General features: G+C 35.9%; 1 protein-coding gene across 1 annotated transcript; it reads right to left on the bottom strand.

Annotated features, from left to right (window-relative positions):
• Window positions 1–1,028: 1,028 nt before the first annotated feature.
• On the bottom strand, window positions 1,029–21,139 carry LOC149834839 (enhancer of rudimentary homolog). Its single transcript, XM_090010317.1, has 4 exons — window positions 20,868–21,139; window positions 18,087–18,180; window positions 1,346–1,466; window positions 1,029–1,256 (listed from the first exon to the last, which is right to left on the bottom strand). Exons 1-4 carry the CDS (start codon window positions 20,868–20,870, stop codon window positions 1,163–1,165), a joined length of 312 nt encoding a protein of 103 aa, XP_089866443.1. The 5' UTR covers window positions 20,871–21,139; the 3' UTR covers window positions 1,029–1,162.
• Between the last annotated feature and the right edge of the window lie 353 nt (window positions 21,140–21,492).

Below are 21,492 nucleotides of genomic sequence, written 5' to 3'. Positions count from 1 at the left end.
GCTAGATGTTTTGATCAAATCGGACTTCATAGATGTGTGATCAACGTAGTTCATTTAGTGAAGATCCACATTTAAATCACTGAAATCAAACTTGTGTGCAGGACTTTTGGCAAATTAAAAATCAACGGTGGGCAAAACGCAAATTTTTGTGATTTAGAAAGTCATATCTTTTGGCAAAAAATACAATCCAAGGGTAGATTTCTTTTTTTTTAAAGGAAAGCTGGGGTTAGGCAGACCCCTACCAGTTATACTACTAAAACATTGGGTTTTGAACTTGTAACATCCCAACACAAGGTGACGTGCAGTAGCTGCTCCTACCAGATACTAAGCCCCCCCCCCCTTGGTCCAAGGGTAAATTCTTATTAAATCGAGCATGCTGAATCCATTTACATGGTCAGATTTGATCAAAACAACTTGAATCATAAGATTTAAGAGGGGTATGAAAATGAGGGATGACATAGGGGATGAGTGGAAGCCGAGATGACATCACTAGCTTAAGATTTAGAAAAAGGAGATTATAGAGTATAGACCACCCACGTACAACTATTTCTCAAAAATACACAAGTTTCTTTTTTCTTCTCTTTAAAGGCAAGCTGGGGTTAGTCAGGCCCCTACAAGTAATACAACTATACCATTGGGTTTTGAACCTGCAACGTCCCAACACAAGGTCCGTTGGTACAATACACAAGTTTCTAACAATGCAACTTGATCAATAAATCCAATCTCCTCAAGAATGCCCAATGTCTTCCAATAGATACGGTGACTCGATTAACTTGTAAAACACAAGAGTTTGATCTCACAAAGAAACCAGAGGCACTTTTCATTTTAAGCAGATGGAACTTAGAAGGCATTGGAGCATGTTGTGCATGCACACACATGCGCACCTGTTCACCATGCATTAGCATAGCCTGCGGGTTAACATGCAAGTGTATCTGCATCTGAGTGCAACCATCCACCAATGCAGATGATTTTCAGACTCCAGAAAAACCTCTCAGCTGGACATAAGTTGACTGCAAAATTCAGAACACTTTCACAAAATTCTTAAATATGAAGATATGAATGCCTTAACAGTATCATCTTTCAGTTTTGAGCGACCAACTCACAGACATTAACAAAGGATGATTGTGTAGCAGCTACAGTTAATAACAAAAATATTCTGTATTCAACGAGTTGCCATCCTCCTAAGGTGCTGAAATAGGTGCTGCTTTATCCATTGCCGGTCATTTGGTAGGTAAGCTTGAATATTGTGGTCGTACCTGTGATCAATTCATCACTTATGAGAAAGTAAATAGCAAGGAAACTGGAAGGCAGTCATTGATTAATGGTTCAGAACAAAGATACATACACCAAAGCACTTAGGTCTGCAAGGCCATCAATGAAATTGTATAAATCCGCAATGTCATATGTGAGGTTACGGACAGTAGGGTTTAACTCGTTCAGCTTCCTTTCATATAGTTCACAAATACCTGAGAGTCCAAATACTGAAGCTTTAAAATTTGGATGACCTAAAATCGAAGAAATAGAATACGTTGACATAAAAACAATAAATCATCACAGAACCATGAATGAACTTAGATGGTCAAAATAACTAAGGAGATGCTGCTATCCATTAGCTGAGCAGACAACAGAACTGATGACTTTGAGGAGCTTGGGGACAAAAAGATGTCATCAACGTTAATAAACCTTTTTGAACTTCTATTTTCAGCCAGGGCTCTTTGCTGACTCGAGAAACACTTGCCCTGCACCTGTACATACGGATGGCAATGGAACGGGGGGAAACGGGGCCCCGCCACGTTGGACTGGTGATGGAGAGACCGGGGATGAAGGTTAAAATCAAAACCCGTGTAGCTATGTCACATGGGTGCGGGTACGGGTGCGACACGGGTGCGTAGCAATTTCAAAAATTTTGGACATGGGAACACGGCTATATATATATATATATATATATATATAAGATTGTAAATTTTAAAGCAAAAAATAAAAAAGCAATTCTATTGAAGTAACAACACAAACTAACCAAAATATAACACATAAAGAAGCTTGTGAGTGTGATACCGTCTTGGATCTGGGTCGAGTCCGGATCCGAACCCGAGTCCAAGTTAATTTTAATAAATGGACAAAAATAGATTCGATCAAAGTTGACCGAGTCCAAAATGTGGACAGACTCGGCCCCGTTGTGTTGACCGAGTCTGACACTTAGTTGATCGTGTTTGCCCCGTATCCGAAGCCGCACCCGTGTCAGGGCGTGTCGACACGGGTGCGTCGACCTTTTAGCCGAGTCCGTGTGACTAAGCCGTGTAGGGATGGAAGCGGGGATGGACTTACTCTTGCCCCCACCCCTAATCCCTATTAAGAAAATTACTATTGTACCCTTATACATATTATAAAATCCTATATATATTCTTAACCCTAACATAAAAGTCTTTCTCAAATCTTTCATCTCTCCCTCCTCTAACGAGCCGCGCGAGCTCCCATTTCTCTTTTCTCCTCCCTCTCCTTCCTCTAACGATGGAAGGTGACAGCAGCGGAAAGACCAGGAAAACTGGTCCTGCCCTGCCTCACCCCATTTGGACCAGGGATAGAGGACATGAAACGGGGAATGAACAAGGAATAGAGGACATGAAACAGGAAATGGACTGGGGATGGAGGTTAAAATCAAAACCCGTGTGGGGATGAAAGGCAAAATTTTGAGACAGGGTGGGGGTGGAGACCTTGTCCCCTGCTTCAGCGGCAGTCCACTGCCATCCCTACCTGTATATGTTAGGAAGCATGGTTGGCCTCATCATGACCTCAAATTGGTTGGAGGAATAACACCTCAGAATAAACAGAAAAGAAATATTTGCAAATGTTAAGACACAGCAGCCATCCCTGTCGGATTTAGGCATGTGCGGTTGTTTGTTTGCAAGTTCACCATCATCCAGTTTCAAATATTTTTATCTTCCATAAGGGGTTAATATTTGCTATTGTAAACACCCCAAATTTTTCGCCTTCGCTCACAAACCCTTTCCCCTTTGCCACTGGGACCCGCTCTCTAAATCCTTCAGGGAACCAATTGGTCGACATCTGAGCCAGGGCTATTCAGAGCCCGAATTTCATCCCAAATTCAAATATTTCAAAATTCAATCTCCATTTTGGCTCAATTTAAATCATCAATTTTTGCATTCGAACGAAAATGTTCAATTCTTTATCTCTTCCAGGGGTCTGGGGTTTCAAATTCCTCATCTAGGGTTTGCCTTTTGTATCTCATTTCATATCATTCCGCATCATTTCACATCATTTTATGTCCTTTCATTGCATGGCATGGCATTGCATGTCATTTTCGAGATCAAGCACTCTAGTCTTTCAAAAATATCAAATCCAAATCTGGTTTTAAAACTTTTCTTTCGAAATCAATTTCAAATACCTGGGTTTTAAATCGACATTTTGCCATTTGCCAACCCCCGAGATCTTTATTTCAAACATTTTCTTTAGAAAGCGATCTGGATTCGTTTTAAAATCAATTTTTAACTGATTTCAATTTTCGGATGGGACCCATCAAGGTGGTGTTGCTTCTAAATCATTTCTTTCATCAAAAATTCTCAAATTTCAGAGTTTTAGTTGATTTAGGACACTGCCTTTTTACCTTTTAAATCTTTTCAAAATTTCATTTTTTGGTTTTAAATCAGAGGTAGTCTTATCCCTCATCAATTTCTTTCATTTTGGCCAAAATCTTAGAGTTTCAGTCAGACTAGGACTCTATCACAGAGTTTCAATCAAATTAGAACTTTATCTTTCGTTCTTATTTTCAAGAAAATCTTTCAAAATCTTTCATTTTGGCTCAAAATTTTAGAGTTTTAGTCAGACTAGGACTCTGTCCCAGATTTTTAGTCAGATTAAGACTCTATCCCGATTTCATCTTTTATTCTTGTTTTCAACTTGTTTTCAAAAACCTTCTCATCTGACTTTCAAAAGACAAAAAAATTAGAGTTTCAGTCAGACTAGGACTCTAGCAGAGAGTTCCAGACAGATTAGGACTCTATTTCTCATGGTTATTTTCACCTGTTTTCAAGAAAATCTATCAAAATCTTTCGAAAGAAGTCAAAATTTTAGAATTTTAGTCGGATCAGGACTCTGTTTGAGAGTTTCAGTTGGATTAGGACTCTAACCCTGACTTCATTTTTTAGAAAATCTTTCAAAAACTTCTTCATTTATCTTTCAAATTTCAAAATTTCAGAACTTTATTATAGAGTTTCAAAATTTTAGGACTCTGCCCCAGAGTTCCATTCGGTCCAAAACTCTACTCTGATTTCATCTTTTTACTTTTATTTCACTTGTTTTTCGAAAACTGATTCAATTCTAAGAGTTTCAAAATTTGGGTACTCTATTCTAGAGTCCGAGTTGATTAGAACTCTAACCCTGGTTCCGTATTTTTGTTCATTTTTACTAATCTCTGAAAAAAATCTTTTAAAACCTCTTTGTTCGCCTTTCAAAAGCCAAAATTTAAGAGTTTCAAAGTTTTAGGACTCTAGTCAGAAGTTTCAGTTGGTTTAGGACTCTAATTTTCTCGAATTTTATCCTTTGCTTTTATTCTCATTTGTTTCAAAAACTTTTTTTTAACCTTTATTCTAACATGTTCAAAAACTCAAAATGCTGAGCCCACACACCTGGCGCCACATTCGAGAGATTTTCAATTCATCTAGGACTCTAGAGGATTTAGAATTTTGATTTTCATCTTTTGTTTTAAACCCTTTTTGAAAATCTTGTTTTTAACCACTTTATTTTCAGGTTTTTAAAATTATTTTCTAAAAAACAAGTGGGGTTCACACTAGGTGACGCCACATTTGAAAATGTTTTGGTTAACATAGGATTAATCAATGTTCTAGTTAGGTTAGAAGTTTAAAAAAGTCAAAATTGATTTTAAAAATCTATTTTCACTTTAGTGTTTTTAAAAACCAAATGTGCGCCCGCCCAGGTGGTGCCACATTTGAGATATTTTTAAAAGATCAATTAGAACTCAATTAGGTTAATTAGAGTCTAATTGGGAAGGTTGAAAAGTCAAACCTAGCTGGAAAAATCGCCCCCCTTAATTGATTTAATTAAAAAGAGTTTTAAAAAATAAAAACTCCTTAATTAACCCTAATTAAGGAGGTTTTGAAAAACTATAAATAGGAGACTTTAGAGGGGGGTCAAACATGTTTTTTCTCCTCCCTCTCTCTCCCAAATTCGTGGCTCCCTCTCTCCCTCAAGTTCCTCCATAGCTACAGCCCCCAAGGTGAGTCATTTTTTTCTCTCTTTTTTATTTTATTTATTTTTTTATATATTTTTGCCATTGCCGCCCCTTTTAGCATGCCTTTCCTTTGTTTTTATTTCAAAAAAATCATATGAGGGCCTCAAGATGATGATCAACTGATGTTTGATGGTCCCTTACACGTTTTTAATCCATTAACAATGTTTACTTTTTATTTATTATGCTAAACGCTGGAAAAAAAATCGAGATTCGACCGTTCGATGGGTCGAATCCCTCTTTTAACGGCCAAATCAAATTTCAACTGTGTTTTTCCTGATTTTTTTTGTTTATTTTATCATGTTAATGTTTATTTCATATGTTCAAGCATCAAAATATGATTCATTGCATTATTGGCATTTTTTAATGGTTTTTACATACTTAAATTACAGTTATTCATGTGCTTTATTGATAATATGCATTCTTGATTCATATGCGGGAACTGCGTTATTTCATGTTCGTTTTTCTGTCATTAAATTCTGGTTTTTTAAGGTTAAACCGTGCATGTGTCAGTGATTTTTCATAAAAAAAATAGATTATTTTGAATTCTGTAACCCTACTAAAAAAATCAAAAACCGAACTCTGATTCTGGTATCGTGAGAGTGTTGTATAGAATCAGGAACGGTTTATCGAGGTGATATCTCCCTCGTTTGAGATCTGATCAATGGTTTGTAAATTGCAGCGTGTTCGTTATGATGTCTAGTATCTTGTGAAATTTTTATATTTTTCTATAGTTGTTTGCTATTTTTCCTCTATCAGAAATCAAAACCTGTTTCGCAGTGGCCGTTATACATCGTTTAAGCCCTAGTCCAACTTATGTAGATCGTATTTCCCTAACCGGAGATCCGATCGATGATCCGTAAAAAGTCACGGACTCAGCAGCATGTCTAGTTTTACCAGTATGATTTCTGTAATTTTTGAACATTTTCTGCTATTTTTAATTGAGCCGAAATCAGAACTGCCTTTTCTGGAGCCGTTACGTGTTCGCCAGAATCAAGCGTATATTGCTGGAACAATATCTCTCTAACCGGAGATGATTTTTTCAATCTGTAAAAGAGAATATTTTTATTTATGTCTAGTATCTCTCTGTAAATTTTTATAAATTTCTATGGTGGTTTGATACCTGATTCGGGTTTGACACTGTGACAGGTACGTGCCCGCAGGCAAAATCACATATTTTCATATTTTTATTTAATTTTCGTATTAAAATAATCTCAAAATTTCTGTTTTTCAATTTTAGTTTAATTTTAGGGTTATCAGAAGCATCCATGTCGATTTTTGTTAATTTTTGAATTTATTTGGTAGGTTATTTAGTTAAATCATAAAAACAGGATGCCCGCGGACTCCTGATTCAACTGAAACACGAGCAAAAATTGATATTTTTATGATATTTTGATTTTTTTAGGAAAAGTTTTATATTTTTAGGGTTTGATCATGTTCATAATCATGCTAGGGTGCTTCACACCCGATTTGGTGTTGATTTGAATCCATTTGATCCCTGAATTAAAAGTTTTACAAAAATCTTTTCTGAAAACCCTAATTTCAATGTCATAGTCTTGTTTTCAGGGGCATTTTAGTCATTTTTCCCAAAATTTTGAATTTCAAAGTTATTTATTTTTATTATTTATTCAATTTTGCATCATATTTTATTATGTTTATCTCAGGGAAACATGAAAAAAGGCTTATACCCGGATAAATCCAGCAATTTACAAATATTGTTGGATAAATCCCGAAATGCCGACATATCTCCACTAACAAGTTTGCTAGTTTTGCAAGTGTGAATACCCCAAATTTTTTAAAATTTCAAAATTTCCCTTTTTGCCCCTAGCACCCACCTGTTGAGTCAGTCAGAAGGGTAATTGGGTCAATTTCTAATCATTTCTCGGATTCACTTCCTTGTTGAAGATCCGAAATCCAATTCCATCTTTTATATTTGACCCAATCTCGGATCCAGATCAGATATCCAAATCCAATTTTGAGCCCAGATCTTCTATTTTCAAAAAAATCCAAAATCAATTCTCTGTATTGGCTCAGGTATTTTATCCAGATCCAATCTCCATTTGGATCCATTCTTCTCATGTTTCCTCAATTCGAGATCCAAACTCGATATTTTGCTCAAAACCTCAAATCCAGATCCATTTTTAAACTTTAACCTTGTTATTTCACAAACCCTCCTTTCAAAAAATCCTTAAAATTTCAAAGCAAAATATTTTACAAAACTTCTTAAAACTTCATCCGGATCCCCTGCCTTGTATTTTTAGGTTTTTCTTTCAAAAACATAAAAGAAAAAAAATTCAGAAAGTAGCTTTACCCTCTTTTTGAAAAACCTTGTAATTAAAACCTCCTTTTTGAAATTTTTGAAATTGTGAGGGACCCTTTTTGAAAAAAAAGTAACGGTCTCCTCCTATATAACAAACAACGCAGGGGAAGGCTAGGGGACACCAAGCTTTACGATCCATCGAGCATTGCAAGAGATCGGCGAGCCTTGTGAGGAGCTCTCTGGATTACCCTCTTCTTCCTTTCATTCATTCCTCCCCTCTGCTATCTTCTTCTCTTTCCCCTCTTCTCCTCTTCTCTACCTCTCGTTCCCTCTTCTTCCCTCACCAGTGAAGGAGGTCGACCCAGCGTTGGCACAAAGGCAAAGACTCCCTCTCTTCTGAATCCACGGTAAGAACTTCTCTCTTTCTTCCCTTCTTTTATTTTTATTTTTGCAACTTCGAATTTCTTCATTCTGACAAATCGTATTCATTTTGTTTCGGTCGATTTCTTTTCCCAGAATACATTTCAAATGTATTTGTTATTTGTTGCATTGCTTCATTTTATGCATTGATTTGTTTCCTGCATTGCTTTTCTTTCTTCTTTCTAGTTTCAGCATGCTTTACAGTAGCTATTGACTAACATCTCATTACCTTATATTGTCTTTATTGCATAGCATTAGCATTTGTTCCTTCTGTTTCGCATAAGCACAACATAAGGTCTGTAATTAGTATCTAAAGGCAGAGTTAATCCACTCTGAAATCCAGCGTCTAATCTAGATTTGCTATGGAATCTGCTACATTATCACCGCACGATATCGTGCTCCCTTTCCATTCCCTGTTTTTAGCATATGCAGCAGCATCTTCATGATCTAGGCATCGCTTCTTATCTTTTAGTTCATCACATCATCCCGTTTTGCTTGTTTACACCAGCATATCACCTGCACCGGGCATGGCAACTCATCCATTGCATTTCATTTAGGTACAGCATCGTGTCATCATTTGTAGTTGTTATTGGCACCATTCTACATCTTCATATTTCAGCACACTGCATCGATATTCCCTAATTCATTGCATTTCTGATTGTTCATTTTCATTTCATGGTTTTCTTTTCTTTTACTTCTGTATTTTGTTTTGATCTACCTACCGCACTTGTTTCGATTTCGTTTGAATCCGTGCTTTTGATCCAGCGCATTCCTTCCTGTTTCACCATTTTTTTTTTATACATTGCAACTCACAATCCTTACATCCGTGTGTTCTGATTCAGCGCAGCAGCATCTGTGCACTGCATTCTCTCATCATTTGCATAGCATATTGCATTTTATTTCTGATTTACTGCTAATGTCATCTGTCATTTCTTTTTCTCTGCTTAGCATTTGCAGTCTTATTTGTTGCATCTCATCATTTACACCAATTTGGTTGCAGCAACAGCATCGTACTTCGTTACCTTCTCATCGCCCCCTCTGTTTTTCTGTTCATCTCCTCATCATCCACGCTGCATTGCATCCAATATCGCATCTCATAATCTGCATCACTAGCATTTCACATAGCTAATTCACCGTGAAAACTGTTGCGCATCTTACCGTGAAATCGTGAACTCTGTCACACCGGAATTCCTCTGTTGCATCTGCCAGAATTCCGATGCAATACAGTGATGTTCGTTGATACTGCTATGCTTTTACGGTTGTTTTGGAAGAATCAATTGATTTCACCGTCAATTTCAACATTCACTTCCCAGTGAAATATTTCTTCTGCATTTGTCCTGGGATTTTCATCATAGGATTTGTTCAGCAGTTGAATAGCACATTATTTCAATTGTGTTTAGTCACATCATTTCAATTTTGTAATTCACGATAATTCACATTCTCACAGAACTCAGAAGTGATTTTCGAATTTTTGTTGTTCCACTTCAATTTCTGTTGTTCATTTCGAATTGTGTTTAGTCACAGCAGCTAAAAGTATATTTCACAGAAATCGAATTTCTGCTGTTGAGTCACCGTGAAAATCATATTTCACTGTGAAAGTGAAATCGGTTCTTCAGTTTTAAATGTCATGAATCCCATGTTCACAACACTTCACTTAATGCTCACAGCATTTAAATTTTTTTTTGGGGGGGGGAAGGGGGGGGGGGCATTTACATTTTCTCAGTATGTCAGTTGTTTAGTTTCACGGCACTTACATTTTGATTTTCATCTGTCTAGTGTTTCTGTTGAATCTGCATTGTAGTTGAATTGCCTCTGCATCATCATCTTGCTCCAATATATGGTGCTGCAGAAGATAAAAAAAATTGCCTGATAGGGGTAGGGTGCAGGATCTAATTGTTGCTTTTGTGGACATTACTTGCTAATCACTTGGCTAGTTAGCTGTCCTTTAAGCAAATTGATATGAGAAATCCCAATATGCACTCATGTCGTTCCCTGTACATTTCCTGCAACTACATACTATTCATTTGCCATTGTGACATGGTTGTTGTTAGGTAGTTTTTGGCTTGTTAATATTGGATCGTCATGACTAAGCTAACATCTGCACTGACCATGTGTTATACTCTCTAAAGTTCCTTCTTAAAGTCACTCTGTAAACCTGGTGGTTTTATATTTACGTGTATGTTCCTGTGCTTCTTAATGCTGGGCATGAATCAGAAGTCGATAAGAGATGGTCTCCTTCGTGGTTTAACAAAACTTTGTTGATTCTTTTGTGTTTGTGGATTCTTTTCAGAATCCTGAATGCTTCTAAAGTTGTTAAAAGGATTAATTTTATTTTATTAGGCCCTGATGCTTCTGAGCAGATGAATTTACGAGAATACAGGTTGTGGTATTTTTAGTTCTTTACCTGTTTAGCTTGGTTCAGGTCTGTTCATTTAGGTTTGGTTTAGGATTATATAATTTTAAAGTTGACCAGACTTAACTGGTATATTATCAGGCAGTATAGCTGGGCTTAATTTTTGGATGCTATTGAAAAATTGATAGTTTCCAAGATAGTGGAGGAAGCTGGTGAAGGAAGCATGCTGAGTAAAAATATTGTTTTCCTATTATAGAGCTTTGTTCAAGAAGGCCGCCTCTGAAAAGCTTAGGGACCTCATGGTCCCCCGTGCATGAACATGTAAGATATTGTAAACATGGTCAGAGAGCATATCCTTCTTGTGTTGATAAGTAAATAGAAAGATGGGAGTGGGCGAGGGGGAGGATGTGTTATTAGCATTCATGGATTCCCACAATTTAATGGCGTACTGTTGGTTTTGATGGTGTTTGTTTATTCATGCTTCTCAATCTCATTCCTTTATGATTAATGTGTAATGACTGATGGTTGATCTAGAACTCTTGTTTATCAAGAGAAAGATAAACCATACATTCTCAGCTATGGTATCATAGGGTATTTGAATCTGTTATTGGGTTGTGAATGAGAAAGAGGCTTACTTTGTTTTGTAAGAAAAGAAGTAAATGGAATGCAAGTAGCGTGTGTGTTATCATTCATCCATGGATCACATTGTAGCATCAAATAGTAATACTGGTTATCACCGATGTTGCCTTGATCTACAGTTGTGATTTGTATTTTTTTTTCATCTGTCACGCTCTCATTTGCTGAGTTTGCATTATCATCACTTCATTTTCTGTTTCATCTTCATTGATATTTTTAATCTTTGATTTGAATTTTATATTTGCTGTAGCACCATCATATAGCGTATGCATTTTCATTCAAGTATATATTTATGCATTTCTTGGTAAGCATAAGCATTGCACTTAGATAGATGCATATGCATTTCTTCATTAGCATTAGCATAAGCATTGCACTTAGGCAGATGCATATGCATTTCTTCATTAGCATAAGCATTGCACTTAGGCAGACATGCATTTCTTCATTAAGATAAGCAGTGCACTTAGGCAGATGCATATGCATTTCTCTATTAGCATAAGCATTGCACTTAGGCAGATGCATATGCATTTCTTCACTAGCATAAGCATTGCACTTAGGCAGATGCATATGCATTTCTTCATTAGCATAGACATTGTACTTAGGAAAATGCATATGCATCTCATTCATGCATAGGCATCGCATCTTCACATGTGCATATGCATTTTCATTAGAGCATAAACATAACCATATGCATGTTAGTTTTAACATAGCATTTTCAATTTCTTTCTATATTTTACATTTTTGTTGTCTTGTGTCATTTTATATCTACAGGGAAGCTTGGAAGATACTGATTGTTTTCCTAGATTAGGATATTTCAATACTCAATTTCAATTTAAGATTATAATAATTTCATATTAATGAGAATTTTCATTTTTCTGTTTAGAATAGAATGTATGAGTATATAGTTCTCATAATTGCTTGTTGCATTTCATTTTATTTTATTCTTCAAAAAGCACTATGGAAAAACACGAATGACACGTGCATTAGTCTAATAAGAGGTAAATAACCCTAAGTAAATGATTTGCATTTATGCCCATAGTCAAAATGTGAACAATACTTAGGATTTTTATCTTTTATGGAATAAAATTTGACCTACACTTTAGGTCCTTTCTGAAAATCATTGTATTTTAAAAAATACCTTTTCTTCTTTTATCAGAATTCAAAAAAAAAGTTTAAATCAAGATATATTTGTGACATGAATATATGAAAATTTAATCTTGCTCTAATTCTATAAAAGCAAAAAAATCTATTTTATTCTTAGAATTTAAATGAAGATTTAATTAAAATATATTTATGACCATAGTCATGAGTATATTAAAATTTAATCTCATTTCAATTCTATTAAAAAATGAAATTTGCTTTTAAAATTCCAATTTTAAACAAATTCTTTCAATGCATTCATCATTTTGCATCATTATTTGCCATCTTTCTAAATTATCTCAAATCATTTTCGAAATTCCAAGTGATTTTTGAAATAAATTTTCAAAAACACAGTTTTCATTTCTAAAATTCAAAATCATTTCTCAACTTCCATTTACAAATGCAGATTTATCTTTTATTTTTCAATTCTATTCAGTTTTAAATCTTACTTCAAATTCTTATTTCTGAACTTCACATTTTGAATTTTACATTTCAACTTTGAATTTCATCTTAAAATTCAAATGTTAAGTTCAATTTCTTTATTTCTTTTCAAAATTTCTAAATTTCGAACTCTATTTTCATTACAAAGTTGACATGCAAATTTTTATTTTTATTTTCATTTCAATTCTCAAGTCAATCCTGAATCAAATTTTGGAAATTCATTTTTTCAAATTCAACTTTCCAATTTCAATTCTGATTTCAAAACATCAAATTTCAAAATCAATTCAATTTCAAGTTCTATTTCAGAAGTGAACTTAATTTTCAAAACTCTAATTCATCAATTTCAAACTTCAAAATTTTGAAACCCACATTAATCCACTTCAAAATTTCAAACTTCATTTCCAAATCTCAAATCCACTTCAAACTTGGATTCAAAGTTCAATTTTCCAAAAACAAGTTCAAATTTTGAACCACTTATTCAAGGGTATTTTTTAAACCTATTTCAGAATCACTTGGAAAATCCAAATTTTTGAAATATTTTTCAAAAGCATACATCATAGCACAAGCATGATTCTCCGTGCATTTAGGATTTTTAGAATAATCCCTTAGTCAAATTTAGGCGAAGCAAAAGGCATTTATTTGATCCTTTGTTCAATTACCCCTGGTAAAGGCGCGAATCCCGTCTCTCCATTTTCTCGCAAAATTTCAAAACGGAAGCGAGTTATTTCAAAATCTATCTTTTTTTAAAAAGGTCAAGTGAGACCTTGCAAAGAGTTTCTCTTCTCCTCTTTTTCCCCTCAAAAAGAGGAAAAGGAAAAGGGAAAATTTTTTCAACGATCACAGCAGGGACATTCAAGACTGTATTTTCTTTATTTATTTTTTATTATTGATGTAAATTGTAAACTTTGGAATAAGAATTTAATTTTCTGCTTAGAATAGGGCTGCATTGCATATATTTTATTTCAATAATTATAATCGTGTGATGAATGATGATTCATGCATATTTCAAATTCACCATGGTCTACACGAATGGCGCGTGCACTAGCTTCTAAGGAGTTAATAAACTCGATTGAGTTCGTATTTGTAGTCATAGTTAGAATACGAACAATATCCAGATTTATCATCTTCTTTTAAGCCACAAACAGCTTACACTCTTAGGCATTTTCAGAAATCATAGCATATTCTCAAAAGTTTTCTAAGTATTTCCTCATTTAAGAATCAAATGAACTATATTCCATACATATTCGTGGTCGTAGTCAGGGATATGTAAATGATTTATTTTATCTAAATTCTATAAGGCACAAAAATCTTTTTTTTAAAGATTTTCTTCAAATTCTTTAGAATATATTTTTGCTAATCGCATTCATTCATTCATCTAGGTTAGACTCCATCATGAAAAGACTTTCACAGGGTCACAACCTTTTGATGTTTTTCAATTCAATCTCAACAAAAAAATCAATTTTCTCTAAGTCTTTCTCCAGAATTCGATTTTCTCAAAAAGATCTCCTTTTCTTCATAAATCGATTTTCCTGTTCTTCAGAAATATTTTTCAAATGCAAATCACGATTTTCAAAGTATCTCCTTCTTCCAAGTATTTTCCAATTATTCCAAGCAAACATCATGTTTTTCAATCTACATTTTCTGAAATTCATAGCACATGCCTGATTCTTTGTGAATTTAGGAATAAAACATCGATTTAAACAAGTTGAGCAAAGCAAAGCATCAGATTGATCCTTGGTTCAATTACCCCTAGTTATGGTGTCAGGAATGGTTGAACCTCGTACCGACAGGTGAGTCCTATTCTTCGAAATTATCCTGCATTTTAAAACGGAGATGAGTTGTTTTCAAAATGTCAGTTTGACTTGCAAAAGTAAAATTTTGCAATCATAACAGCTACCCTCGTAGGTAAGGAACCCCTAGTGAAAAATATAATATCTTTATCTTTTTTAGTTTTTTTTTTCACATCAGATCCTCCATGTGATCTATAATTTAAGTTAGTAGGAACCAACCATTGGATCGTGTTTTTCCAATGTATGTCAGATTTCATAAAAAAATTCAAAACATATTTTTACGTCAAAAAACTATGATCCAATGGTTGATTCCTACTATTTTGACCATGATGAACAAATCCACAAGGCCAAATTTGGTCAAAAGAACAACCCCCCACCCACCCACCCCCCGAGTTCCAGCTAAGGAGTTCCTCCTTACTCACGAGGGTAGCAAATACTATCCCTTTGATAAGCATGTTGAACACAATGTTATGCATAAAGAACCAAGTATGTTAGAGCAGGCCTGCTTTTTTAAGCACAAATGGAGGGCAGAATAACTGACATCAAGGAACAAATAAGCTATCATTGGTAAAACACTATGGAACAAGAGTATGAGACAACCATAAGGCAATGTTTAGGAGGTGGGTTTGCAGTTGAGGCAATCAGAGAAAAACAAGGGATGTGAAAATGGAGAATCTACAAGCATACCCTACCAAGGACTAAAACACCATGGAACAAGACATGATCGTAAGGCTTTGTTTCGGGGAGACCTTTGGGGAGAACAAAAAGGAAGTGTTTCTAAAATGAAAACATTAATATCTCCTCTCTCGGAGAGATTTAAGGACTTCCTTTCTCATAAAACGACAGATAAAAGCACAGTTGCCCATCTCTTTGGTATTAGGATGAAACCACATACCAACTTGATTAACAGTCTTTGATGTTGGGGCCAGCTTCATTTTTCAAATATGTGAAAAATTGTTGGATGCTCTGTTATCAGTCGGTAGTTCGATATGTCTGGGAAGCAAGGATTGCTATCATCTTCACAGAGATCTTTTTGTCTTTGAGCCACATCTTCATTGATGTCCTCAATGAAGTCAGGGATCAAATATTTGACTATTTTAAGTAAGCTGACCATAGCTCCAAGCTAACATGGTTATATGCTGGCAGGTAGAGTCCGCCTCCTCAACATTGGATTAAGCTTTCCATTTTCAGCAGATGCTTCCAACAGTGGGTAGTTGGGTATGCAATTAGTGATTATTTGGGCCATTTTCTGAAACTTGGCTGTCTTGTTCGACCCACTCAGGCAGGTCAGTGTGAATAGTTGTGGTGGAAGGAGATACCTTTTGAGTTTAATACATCCTCTCAAGTTATAGTTGAGTCATCCAGGAAAGATGTGAATATCATCTCCTTGGCGTTAGAGGGTCGCGGTCCTCTATCCACTTAGTCCATACTGATGTTTTTGAATCGTTGTTGCAGTTTCACAGATTCTGATGTCATTGGGTTCCTAAACAGTGAAACTATGTTCCTTGCTGCCTAGCTCAATTAGGGAACCTTGATGTTGACAGCATTTGGAAGGATAAACCACCAGATTGGTTTCCCTCTTTTTTGGATATGCAATTGTATATTTTTGAAATCTGGTGAGGGTCTGCCTAACCCCAGCTTGACTATCCAAAAAAAAGACAGATAAAAACCTTTCTGAAAGTCATCCTCAAATCCCAAAGCACCCTTAAATGCCCCGCTCCAAAAGAAGACGGAGAGATTTTTTTATGCAAAGCTCTGCTTGATGCTCCAAATCTCTGATTCCCTTCTCCCAAAGAGAGCCTAAATTTATAAAAGATGAAAATATCCACATAAACATGCATATTCAGTACATTCCTCAATGTTAATGCTCACATAATTGCATCATGTTGATCCTACTTGACAGATGAGAATTCGATCCATGAAATTCCCAATGTGATCAGTCACAGGACCAATTTCCTGTGTCCTATAATTTTTCAAAAAAGGGTTGATTCATTTAACAAGGTCAGACAATGTCCCCTTTTCAAATAGTTTATTATCACTAGTTTTATCATCAAATTTTCTTTTTATTAGGTAAATCAGGCAGATTCCATCTGATCAATTGGATCAATATGGACTAATTTGGAAACTAACCCACGCTTCAACAGTGGATTGAGCACTGTATTATCGTCTTTTACTTTGTGAGAAGAGCAAGAAATCTATAGGAAAGATGCATGAAGTCATCAACATACCTCCAACCAGATGCAGAACTGACATGTTTGTGATTACAAGAGGTTAAAGCGTAGCGGAGGAGGACAAAAGCATACTTTTTAAGTACAAAGGCACTTTGAGTCCTTCAGCATTCCACTTGCCTACCTTGGTTGGCACTTACTTTTTTAGACCCTCCAAAGCTGGGAGAAGGGCATAATCAACATAGGCCCAAAGTTTAAATAGGCTTTTAGCTATTTAGAACCTAGTTGCCACTACGGGAGGATGTTCGCTGCTTAGTTGCAGCTTGCAAAGGTTCAGTGAGATTACCACAGATTCATGTAAACTATCAATATCAACCATCCCTAAAGCATCAATGCTTCCCGACAGTGTGCTAGGATTATTTAGGAGCTTCTCCCCCTCCATTTGAGAGGACACTGGTAGGTTCTAAGGTAGCAGAAGCGGCATAATGGACAAACGGAAATGGAGCTTCAGGATACACCAAGTTGCATACTGGTTCCAAACAAAGGAACAAGTGCTCCACAAGAGATGGAGAAAAGTATGGCTTCTCAAAAACTAGGCTCTGAGGCCCATAATCATCCCATGTCATTGATGTGGAGATTGAGTTATAATGGTCTGGAACAATAAGGACCATATATTGATTAATTGAAAATGAAGCTGAACACCGACTAAGAGAGGGTGGTAACAGCTACGAGGTTTTCATGTCTGAACTTTAATATTCCTGTTAAGAAAGTTTAGTCCTAAAATTATTTAAATGTTTTTACAGCATCTATTCAGAATTCACAAACCAATTTAGACAAAAAAGTATAGTTAACAGGATTGTATTGATGCTTGAAGAATGGTCCTTCCATTGAACAAGAAAGAAATGGTTCAAAAGCAAAATCTTGGAAGTGCAAAAGAGTATATTTTACAGCAAATAACATACAGTTTAGAAGAAGTCTTCAAAATATACATAGTGGTTGGTAAATTTAATTAGTGTTGCATCTTAAAGGTTATTTATTCCCCAATGGGAATTTCACCTTAAGGTTACCACTCAGAAACATGCATATATCTTTTTTAGAAAAGATTCAATATATACTTACCATATCAAAAAATACATAAACATGGTGGGTAAACTTTATTAGTGCCCCATCTTAAAAGTTACTATTGAAAAACATGCATCAGAAATCTTGAAGGAATCATCAATAGTCACCCCTCAAGAAGCCAATCTCAAGAATTTTCAAGTCATTAAAATATGGAGGAGAAATCATAACTCTAGACAATGTTTTTGTTTAGAAAGACATAATGACCTCTGCACAGTAAAGCTACTATGATAATGCAAATATATAACACATGGAACATCCTAGTAGAAGCCATGCCAGTAAATATGAAATTACCACGATAGAGTATCAATAAAATACAAAAATATGGACATTTAACAGCCACAAACAGACAAACTTTGGACACGATGCTCAGGAAACAAACTTTAGCTGTAGTGTTAAATAATGTTTTCAACACTCTTTTTTATGCTTCCCAAAAGATCATGAATCGTAACTCATCCCATAGGAGCCCCAACGAGTGCATAAAGGTTGTAAAACATACCATCCATAGCTTGATTTATGGAAGCATAATCCATAAATGTCCGGGTTGCTCTATTCTGAGATGTCTGCATAAGTATTATGGTATGCCGATTGGCCTGCAAATAGGCACAAAAGCAAGCATGCAGCAAAAGTTTTCTATTAGATTTAGCAAGTCATCTCTGTAAAATGTCTTAAAACCATACCACAAGAATGCAAAGAAATTGTAGCTGGGTACTTCTGGCTGCAATTTAATCATTACCATAGCTAAGCAAGCTTTATTGATCATATACGAACTCGCTATTGACAAATCATTCAATGACAATTATTAACTTTAAAATTTAACTTCTGAAAATCATGGTGAAGATATGTTTACTATTTTCTCTAGCTCATGTTTCCTATCCATCATTTACAAAGTACAGGCAATAAACCATCCCCATATGGTAATCAACTCCTCTAGCCAATGATTGGTGATACTGACCTATAAAGAGAGTGTGTGCGCACACACACACACATAGTTTGTTTGCTAGGAATCATGCCTTGGATTGTGGTTTTTTAAATAAAATCATGATTTTTTTAAGTCATAAAATTTTGGTACATTGTGCAGCTGTTGCTTTTTTATGCCCTTGAAGATCCTTCTTAGTTCTTACACATCACAATGATATGATCCAAGACATATTTTTACTAAATAAACCATCTAGATCACATCAGTAGGGTTTTTTTGACAAAAGGTGGGGGGCGTAGGGGGGAGCACAAAAAACTTGGGTTCACACACACACACACACGTGTGCGCATATGTATGCTGCAGTCGACTGCATGTACAATAAACAATGAATTTTATTTATTGATTTTTTGGCAAATGTAACCCTACAAATGCAATCTACATGGTTTGTTAAGTAGGAACTAGGCGTTGGACACCAAACAGACATATAAATGGCTCAACTCTTGGGCTGAAAATCAACCAACACATCTTTAAGCATGGAGCCAAAAGCTGTTGGATATGCATATGAAGAAAATCTAACCCCGAGTTATCCTTGCAAATAGAAACCTTAACAAGACCTCCCACCCTCATCCTGAATTTCGGATTCTTTTGTCTTCAATAATCTTGTAAATAACCCATAATGAAAGACCTGTAACTCTGCATACAGCACCATCAGGACCATCTATCATCAACCAGCAAAAATTTTACTTGCATGTGACTTCTTTAATTTCTAGTAGTTGTTGCATTGAACTGTTCAAGCATATTATAGTGAATGGTTTGACCAAAAATTTTGGGTTACCCATTCTTCCATAAATTTGCTCACACAACAACCTATTCAGACTCAAGAAGTTGACTATTTAATTGTGGAAGCTGAAAGTTAAAGCACTTGAACATGTTACTTATTACGTAGACTGCATTCATGGCTTCAGTGTCAAACTGGTTCAACTAGCTAGTCCAGTTTGATTTTGGAAACAATTAGTGTGAGCTTAGTTTTAGGCACACGCCTCATGTGGCATGAGGCACACATACTCTTTGAAAGTGCATTCTTTTCAAAATTCCCTTTTTTAGTATTTTCAGGCGTGTTGCCTTTTATGTTCACATGGATACAGCCATTTTGATGAAGTGTTCCAACACAACTAGTACATATGAGGATACGATACATCCATGTGGCACAAGTTGCTCCTCCTCACCTTGAAGTGCATGACTCATGCATAGATGCATGTTTTAAATTCATGGGCATGAGAAGACATAAACATAAACAACCAGGAATCCACACACAGACAGTTCAAGTCCATGCATAGCAGAATCATGAAGGAAAGTAGAACGCACATGATTATTATCAGCACCAGTTAAGTTCAATGACACTAGAACATCCCTTATTTCAGCAATCGAAGTATAAACACTTAACCACAAGCTGCACCCTATCTGTATTTAGTTAACCACCAGTAACCGAAATTCACCATATTTGTTTTTCACAAGAAGAAGCAGTCCAATTGACTCTCCTCAATTTATTCAAAAGAATTCATCACGCACTGTTTCTTGATTAGACTGCAAAAATTCCTTGCACAGGTGATCATAATTCTATGTCCCGATAGGCACATTAAGCCCTAAAGTGTTTTATTCTCGAATAAGATAAGAGTCTGAGGCTGCCATATTATCAATTCTCTACGTGCCACTCACCGAGTTTTGACTCTACTAAGTACACAAGCCCATCAGTTTACACGAACAGATAAGGAATGCGTTTACACAATTGTCAGTTTTAAATTACAGAGGTTCTCATTAACAGTTCACCAAGACCAACCGATGTTCATTAAGCTGCCGTAGTGCTGATCAGAAATTGATATCTACCAACTGGAATTTTTTTAATCACTTCTTGCATGCCTTGAAGAAGGGGTAAAACCAGCCATTACATCATCAAACGGACAACCGTCTCCATTTTTGTTCCACCATCCTAGATCTCGTTTCAGGAAGTGGAAGGAGGCCATGCAACAGGCCGTCACACCCAAGAGGGTCAGGAGTCATGGTTAAGAGGTGGGTAGTGATGAAGAGCGCATAGATGATCACCGATATGCCAACACCAAAAGAACCAAATAACAACAGTTTCTTCCGCAGGAATATAACGTAACAGATACAGAATTCGCTACGCAATCAGAAAACCATTCCTGACAATCAATCCCCAATTAGTAATACTCCCCAACATGCCCAAAGGATTGAAAAACCAGTTGGAGAATCAACCAAGAAACGATCCAAACCATGAGAAGCAGAAAGAAAAATAAAAAACGAGAAGAAAATAAGGGGTACAATCATACAGCAGCAGAGACATACCATGTTGGAGTTGCAGCAAAGGTTATTGATTGCCAAGGAGAATCAAGATCCAGAAGAGTTGCAGAGGGTGATTCAGCAACAACCCATCTGAGGAAAGATGAGGAACATGTAGATGAGAGGATGGTGGGGAACAAAGGCCAAGGAGAGAAAGGATAAGACTTGGGGTTGATTCATGTTTTCCCCCTTTTGGTCCTTGTAGAAAGTGGGGGAGAGAGTGTGTTTCAATTTATTATCTTTTCCAGACATAGTCATGGGGTTTTGTGGAGGGCTTTTCCACTTCATCTCTCTCCCTTCTCTCTCTCTCGCCAAAGTGACCAACAAATAAATGAAGCATTCAGGTAGGGGGCAAACGGATCGGTTTGGTAAGATTTCTTATCCTGATTAAATACATTATTTGCAAACATGGATCTAAAAATCGAATCAATCTGTTTTAAGATCTTATTTGTCCGGACTTGCTCGAATTCAGATCGGCATCTTTGTTGCATCTGTACTCTAATCCATATCAGACCCAAAAAACTTGTGTTTCTACATGCAAAACACATGGTTTCGACTTTTTTCTTTACCCGATTCAGTATTGCCAACCAAAATTTGAATATAAATTCAACTCTAGCTCATAGAATCTAAT

Source organism: Nuphar pumila, chromosome 6 (assembly GCF_984573655.1).
Source record: "Nuphar pumila chromosome 6, dmNupPumi1.hap1.1, whole genome shotgun sequence".
NCBI classification, from domain to species: domain Eukaryota; kingdom Viridiplantae; phylum Streptophyta; class Magnoliopsida; order Nymphaeales; family Nymphaeaceae; genus Nuphar; species Nuphar pumila.
Note: the sequence above shows the minus strand (reverse complement) of the source record. Positions and strands in the feature narration are given on the sequence as shown.

Bases quoted from the DNA above. Each gene is read 5' to 3' on its own strand.
- LOC149834839 (XM_090010317.1), bottom strand. The intron at 1,467-18,086 runs GTATGTTTTACA...TTGGACTCTCAG, and splicing joins CATAAATCAAGCTATGGATG to GTATTTGTGAACTATATGAA. The intron at 1,257-1,345 runs GTATGTATCTTT...AATTGATCACAG, and splicing joins GCAGACCTAAGTGCTTTGGT to GTACGACCACAATATTCAAG.